Raw genomic sequence first — 6,612 nt, forward strand, 5'->3', positions numbered from 1 at the left:
CGGTCAAAATGGCCGGCATGGCCGTTCATAGCTAGAAAGATCAGAAATGCAATCAAATTGGTGATCATCCATAAAATATGGTCTAATTAAAAGTGAAAAATTTAGTGATGCCATTTTGCAAAATATTTTTGATAGCTGCTTCACAACCCCCTGTTTTTAGCAATAAGAAATAGAGTTATTTCTGATAGCTAATGTTTCTAACAAATCAGGACGCAGTCCATGGATCATCCCACCGCAGTCGATATGAGTCGTCCACCTCCCACGAATCCAACGTCTCTTACTAACCTCTCATAAACACACGCGCGCGGCACACCCTCCTCCCTCGATCCCCTTCTTTCCCGAGAAACCCTAGGTAAAGCACTGCCGCCTCCCTCTTCCTCCCTCTCCCCGATCCAGATCCCTCCTCCCATCCACAACCCCTCCTGTCCCAGTGACCCCCACAGCAGATCGAGAGAGCCTCCCAACCTCACCGTTGATAGATGCACCGCCGCCAAGCAGCCACGGCCGGATGGCTCGCCGGTGTGTGCATTCTTCTATGTGCGCCGCTTTGTCGTTCCCCACCCTAGCAATCGATCCAAGCTGCCGCTGCTTCACCGGGCTACTCCATCTTTCCTGCGACCACGAGTGACCACCCAAGTCCACTCTCGATCCCCAAAGCCAAAGGCAGAGCCAGCCGCCGCTGGCACCCGTTGTCTTCCCCAGCCCCGGCCTTCACTCCATCGCTGACGCCCTCTCCCCTCCTCTCCCTCTCCGTAGATCCTCTCGAGCAACATTGCCCACGGGCAGATCCGCTCCCTCCTCGCGCCGGAAACCCTAGCTATCGGGGACCGACCGCGGACGCACGACTCGGGCTCGAACAACAGTGGTATGGTAATGATCCCAACTCATCTTCCCCCCCTTCTTCTTTCCCACTCTGACTCTCGCCTCGCGTCGTTTGTGTTGGTAGGTGTCATGGAGCAGAGCTTGCTCTGTCCGGGATGCCATGGATCTTGTGCGCGTGAAGCTCTTTCTTCCTCCAGCAGAAAAACGTACAAGCAGCATCAAGGTCCGCCCCCTCTCTCGATTTCCTCTTCTTCCCTCCCCTTCCCCTCCATTCCATTCCCTGATGCATTTCTCAGATGGATGGGTTGGGTTGGTTGCAGGACGGACCCGGCGGAAAACCCATGGTGCCATCTGCAGGACAAATCGGCGTGCTAATCTGTCGAGCCCTTCTGATTTCATGGTAAATCACAACCTTCCAACATCAAACTCCTGGAACGTGCATCCGATAGGCTAATTGTAACCTTCCTGTCGTGATTTAGACCATTAATTAGAGAGAGTCCAGCATTTACCATGGTAGGCAGCAACCATGATCCATGTTAGGATGTTTTTGTAGGGATACATTCTTGTGTACTTATTGAGAATGATTGCAATGCCTTGGTTTTTTTCTACATATAGAATACAATTTTAATTCACCGGAGAAATTTCATAAAATGTTTTGTGTGCTATTCACCTACAATTTTGTTTAACTGTTCATGATTAAAATTCAGTGGCTCCTCTTCTTTATACATGCGAATGTGTAGTTCACCTACAATTTTGTGTGCTGCTCACAACTGAGAGTTCGCAAATGAGTTTTTATCTCCCCAAATAGGCTGCAGAAGTATGTGATGATTGCCATTACAGGCTAAATTTGTCGACGGCCTATCTTTTGTCTAGCGCATTAGAGGCATGTCCTCACTGAGAACTGAAATAGTGAACTGAAGGTTCATGTGCCGTGTGCAGCTATAGCAGACTTCTCACACCACGCCAACCTGTGACTTCACAACATAGTGGAGAGGTACTTTGTATCTACAAAATCTGGGTGTGGTCTTTTTTTTCCAGACCAACTAAATATACACTTTAGTCCAGGTCTGAAAATGGTCATCAAGTTTAGACACTGTCAGTGCATCTCATGAAACGAGAGTTAAGAAGTGGCCCTGCAAAATATTTATTTTTTCCCACCAAAAAAATAATTAATTAAGAAGTGAAATGATTTAGGGCTTCTTTGGACACAAAGAAATTTCTGTATGCTGAAAAACGCTGCAGGACTTGGTCAGTGCAAGCCAATTCTCTCCTTGATTAGTACGCTACGCCCAATATATTGTTCAAGTTCGGGCTAGTTGAATATTAGATTCAGATAATAAAGTGCTTTTTTTACTGCCAGAATATGTGAAAAAGCAACAAAAAAGGCAACCACATACAAAGGATCTTGCGCATGGAATGGATCCTGTTGGGTGCTAATTCTAGTTATTTTATATGAAGAAACACTTACCCTGCAGCCATCTAATATGCAATTCTAATAATATGTGATGCCTGATTTTTTTTGTATATGCCATTCGTGCATGAATTCCTTTTCTTATGTACCAACTCCCTAATCATGTTTTGTGTTTTCAGTTCGCTATCTTATGAGAACCTGGTGTGCTATATGGGGAAGCAAAGCAGCAGCCCACAACTCCGACTTGCGACTCTAGATGAAGGCACCACGACACACCATGCTACTCCCTTGGAAGGCCGGCTGAGCGACGCGGCGGCGAAGGCAGTGAACGAGCTGCTGTCGTCGGGCGCCGCCGGCAAACTGAGTAGCCTCTGCTCCTGGGCCGACAAGGTCAGGTTTAGGTACTACTAGTCGGCGCCGCTCCACTTCATCGACGTCACCGACAACGTCTGCAGCTACTACTACGACAGTACGTAGCAATTAACCAACACTCTATTTTGTTGGACTGAAACTGACTGTAGCATAATGGTCTGTGTGTTGTCTCAGGGGACTGCAAGGACGAGAAGGGCGTCAAGGGCCGCTGCGTCACCGGTGCCATCAACAACTACACCTCCCAGCTCCTTACCTAGGGATCATCATCGCCATCTTATAAATCTTTCGGCCAACGTAATGTTCAGTTACATCATATGAACTTCAGCACATCTCTTCTGGTTTACTGAATTAGTACTAACGATGCCATGTTTTTTCGGCATGGAATACTGCAGATAACCTGACAGAAGCGCTCTTGTTCATATCAAACTTCATGGGCGACTTCCACAAAGGTAGTACTCCTGCCAAACCCCAAGTGCCCAATTTTTGCAAGTGTTTCTATTCCGGGTTGCAACTTAAGCTGACGCTTCTTGTTAATGTAGCCACTGCATCTGGGGTCCTCCTCTGAAAAAGAAAGGAACACCATCAACGTCCACTGGTACAGAAGGAAATCTGTACTCCACCATGTAAGGCTAGTTCAGACTTAAGGCTGAACCATTCTCTGTGGAGTATGATTCCGAGGAAAAATATGGCAATAATGCTGAAACTTTTCACATTGGCGTTGCTATGTGTGATCTAGTGGTGCCAGAAAAACTCATATGCTTATGCGGAGCGTACTTTTAAACTCATTTTATTCTGTGTGATGAGCTTAGTTTTGTACTGTAGCCGCCTTCTTGTTTACTTTGTTGAATCCTGTCTTGTGTACTAATCATGAGCTACTAGCATTTGGCTTCTGTGTGCTAATTAAACCTGATAAGTATGTATACTTATTTGAGATACAAATTCGACATTGCATGTTTATGAGGTTCAATTTCTACATTTATTGCCAAGTATTGGTGTCAATGTGTCTATCCTTAGGGGCTGATTTAAACCGCATATGATTTCCTGTATCTATTTTTTTTGCTGTTCAAACATTGAAATTCTGGTTCATTTTTCGAACATCGAAATGTTGTTGACCTTGTCCTTCTATGCTTAAATGATAAAAATGTTGCATTTTGCTTGGTCTAACATACTATTAGATTTGCTTTTATTTTGTTTCTAACTGTTTTGTTTCATAACTTGCAGAGGCTAGCCTTCATTCATGTTTTGTCGTGAGGTCCCGGATGTTCAAGTCGGAAGAAGCATAGAGTTCTAGCTCATTGGAGCTAGTTAAACTGTGATAGCTAGCTCACGATTTGTTCAATGATTTTTCTTCCGTTAATATTTATCCTGTAATCTATCGCCTTGAACCACACTAACATTTGCTCCATGATTCCCTAACTGCTCAGCATGTTGATCTGTTTTGAACATCTGAATTTTTTATGTGTGTAGGGGGACTTGTCATGTGGCACGCCAAGCAACAGCAAGGGGAGGGGGTCTCTGAAATGTCGCCGCTGTCGATCATTGCTAGTGTCATGGATTGATGATGGATGGTTGCTGTTAGTTTAGCTCCTTGGTAGTACCTCCTTGTCTTTCAGGCGGCGGCTGCTGCTGGTGGTAGAAATGGTAGCTACAGTCCTATGTACTTCTTGTGCTTGGATTGCCCTTGGTTGAATGTACCTACTATTGTACCCGTGGCTGTTTAAGGAATCCTTTTGTGTTGAAAGAAATAAAATTGTCACCCGTGGCTGTTTAAGATAAATGCTTGTTTGAATTCCCTCTGTTCACTGTCACTGGAATAGCTTTGTTATGGAGGCCCAAAATTGAAATGGACTATAAAAAGTTTGAGGCCCTAAAAAGAAATGAACTGTAGAAGGCCGTGTCCTAGAAAATAAAAAGGCCAAATTCTTGGTCTCGGTCCATGTAGCTGACACAAATTGGTTGAAAAAAAATTTAATGGGATTGGCCCATATATACACCGAACTGGACCAGGCTCATTCTAAGTAACGACCTTTTCAATTGGTCGCAATTTTGCCACGTCAGATTGCCACGTCGGATCCGACGTGGCCTGGGCAAACAGCCAGCGACCAAAACAAAAGGTCATTGGTTCAACGACCTTATGTTTTGGTCATTGCCTTCCATGACCTAGCACCGAAGAAGGACGTTAATTTCAGTTTACGACGGCCAGCTTCTGACCATCTATTTTTTGGTCAAAAAAGGTCGCAAATGGAAAACAACGACCATTCAGTGACCAATAGTGATGGTCGCAAGTTGACGTATTTCTTGTAGTGAGCCAACATGCCTGAAGGCTATGCGTTGGTTCGGTGCTCGGCGTAGTATGTATCTGACATGGCTTGTCTAGCAGTTCGTCAAGGACTGTTCTATATCCTGTGAAGGGTTTGTTTTTCTTGTCAACGGGCCTGTGGTCGGATGTTTCGTAAGGGTGCATCCGTTTCGCCCGTACGGTGGATTGCTTAAAGGCAGGGGTTCCCATCGGACTGTCTGGGCCTTCCATGCGCTTTCCATTGCGCAGTACTTCTGTACTATGTGTGTCAAATTTGTGAAGTGCTGTACGCGGCGGCGGTTGAGGGCATTGAGAATTCCCTTGTTCGTACAATTACGGCAAAAAACTGACACCGCATCGTCGTCGTAGCAATCTTTAATCTTGTTTCTAACAAGGAGCAATCTAGACCAGAAGTGATGGACCATTTCCCGAGGTTGCTGCCGAACATACATTAGGTCACATATGTCTGGAGGCCCTGAATTGCTTTGGGAGTATTGCTTGTGGTGGGTGGGCGGACTAAAATCCAAAACCTGACCCATGATTGGATCCGGAGTTTGAAGAATCTCCGAGGTCACTAGTTCAGGATTAGCAAGGTCCTGAAGAATTCCAGGCTCAATGCCTGATCCTATGTTCGGGGGACATGAAGTCTCCTCCTGAGGCTGGGTGCCCGGCTCACAGGGTTCGGAGATCTAAACATAGCTGGTGCTTAACTTAGGGGGAGAAGCGTTCTCAGCTCGTTCCTCAATGACCGCTACCAGATGGGTGATCGGCGGGGAGTTGATTTCCCTCTGACCGAGTTTAAGCCCAATCCGATCATAGTTTATCGTGACTCCCAGGGCCGCGATGCGATCTAGCAGCTCTTTCAAGGACGAGACATCTGCGGATCCATCTTTTCAGAGTGTTCGAGGCTGATGCGGAGATGATGTTTGGCGATTGCGGGGACTGCCATTGGCTTGATGACCTGTCCTAGAGTTAGGGCCCTACCAGAAGTAATATCGTCATTAATGACAAGGCGAGCCATCGATCCTTTTATCGACAACACAAAGGAACTCGCAATGAAAGCACAAATGTCGGTGTCAAAACCGGCCGATCTTGGGTAGGGGGTCCCAAACTGTGCGTCTGGGGATCAAAGGTAACAGGATACCAAGGGGACACGATGTTTACCCAGGTTTAGGCCCTCTCAATGGAGGTAAAACCATACTTCCTACTTGATTGTCTTTGATGAGTATAGGGGTTACAAGAGTTGATCTACCTCGAGATCGTAATGGCTAAACCCTAGCTGTCTAGCCTATGTAAATTCTGATGAGCCCTATGAACTAGACCCTCCGGTTTATATATACACCGGAGGGGTCTAGGGTTTACACAAAGTTGGCTCATGAATGAAGGGAACTACATATCCGGACATCAATCTTGCCGTCCATGCATAGGAGAGTCCTACCCGGACACGGGGGAAGGCCTTCCGCCTTGAATCTTCATGGCCCATCAGTCCGGCCCATATCAAATAGCCCGGACACCCGAGGACCCCCTAATCCAAGACTCCCTCAGTAGGGTCCAATCACATTCACTTAGCGCAGAAAATGGCAACTTGAAGACATAGCTATAAGTGAATGATGTAGAGGACAGAACACATATGTATATATATCAGTGAAGACCAAATCAAACAATGTGAATATAAATCTTGAAGATAAACCAATGTTGAAGACAAACC

The 6,612-nt window shown here is 46.0% G+C and overlaps 1 protein-coding gene across 2 annotated transcripts; it reads left to right on the plus strand.

Annotated features, from left to right (window-relative positions):
* The first annotated feature begins 275 nt into the window (after positions 1 to 275).
* LOC109782446 (uncharacterized) lies at positions 276 to 4,382 on the plus strand. Of its 2 annotated transcripts, XM_073496462.1 has the most exons (8): positions 276 to 865; positions 947 to 1,045; positions 1,143 to 1,222; positions 2,413 to 2,702; positions 2,780 to 3,054; positions 3,145 to 3,228; positions 3,827 to 3,972; positions 4,073 to 4,382. In XM_073496462.1, exons 2-4 carry the CDS (start codon positions 983 to 985, stop codon positions 2,642 to 2,644), a joined length of 375 nt encoding a protein of 124 aa, XP_073352563.1. In that variant the 5' UTR covers positions 276 to 865; positions 947 to 982; the 3' UTR covers positions 2,645 to 2,702; positions 2,780 to 3,054; positions 3,145 to 3,228; positions 3,827 to 3,972; positions 4,073 to 4,382. The 2 variants fall into 2 exon arrangements, with proteins under 2 accessions (XP_073352563.1, XP_073352562.1); XM_073496461.1 differs by having other exon boundaries at positions 3,827 to 4,382.
* The last annotated feature ends 2,230 nt before the right edge of the window (positions 4,383 to 6,612 follow it).

The sequence above is a fragment of the Aegilops tauschii genome, chromosome 4, assembly GCF_002575655.3.
Source record: "Aegilops tauschii subsp. strangulata cultivar AL8/78 chromosome 4, Aet v6.0, whole genome shotgun sequence".
In the NCBI taxonomy this organism is placed as follows: Eukaryota; Viridiplantae; Streptophyta; class Magnoliopsida; order Poales; family Poaceae; genus Aegilops; species Aegilops tauschii.

What these genes read in the sequence shown, in the direction of transcription:
- LOC109782446 (XM_073496461.1), top strand. Translation starts at nt 983, where the DNA reads ATGGATCTTGTGCGCGTGAAGCTCTTTCTTCCTCCAGCAGAAAAACGT. An exon ending in AACGTACAAGCAGCATCAAG is followed by an intron (nt 1,046 to 1,142) that starts GTCCGCCCCCTC and finishes GGTTGGTTGCAG; the next exon opens with GACGGACCCGGCGGAAAACC. An exon ending in CGAGCCCTTCTGATTTCATG is followed by an intron (nt 1,223 to 2,412) that starts GTAAATCACAAC and finishes TTGTGTTTTCAG; the next exon opens with TTCGCTATCTTATGAGAACC.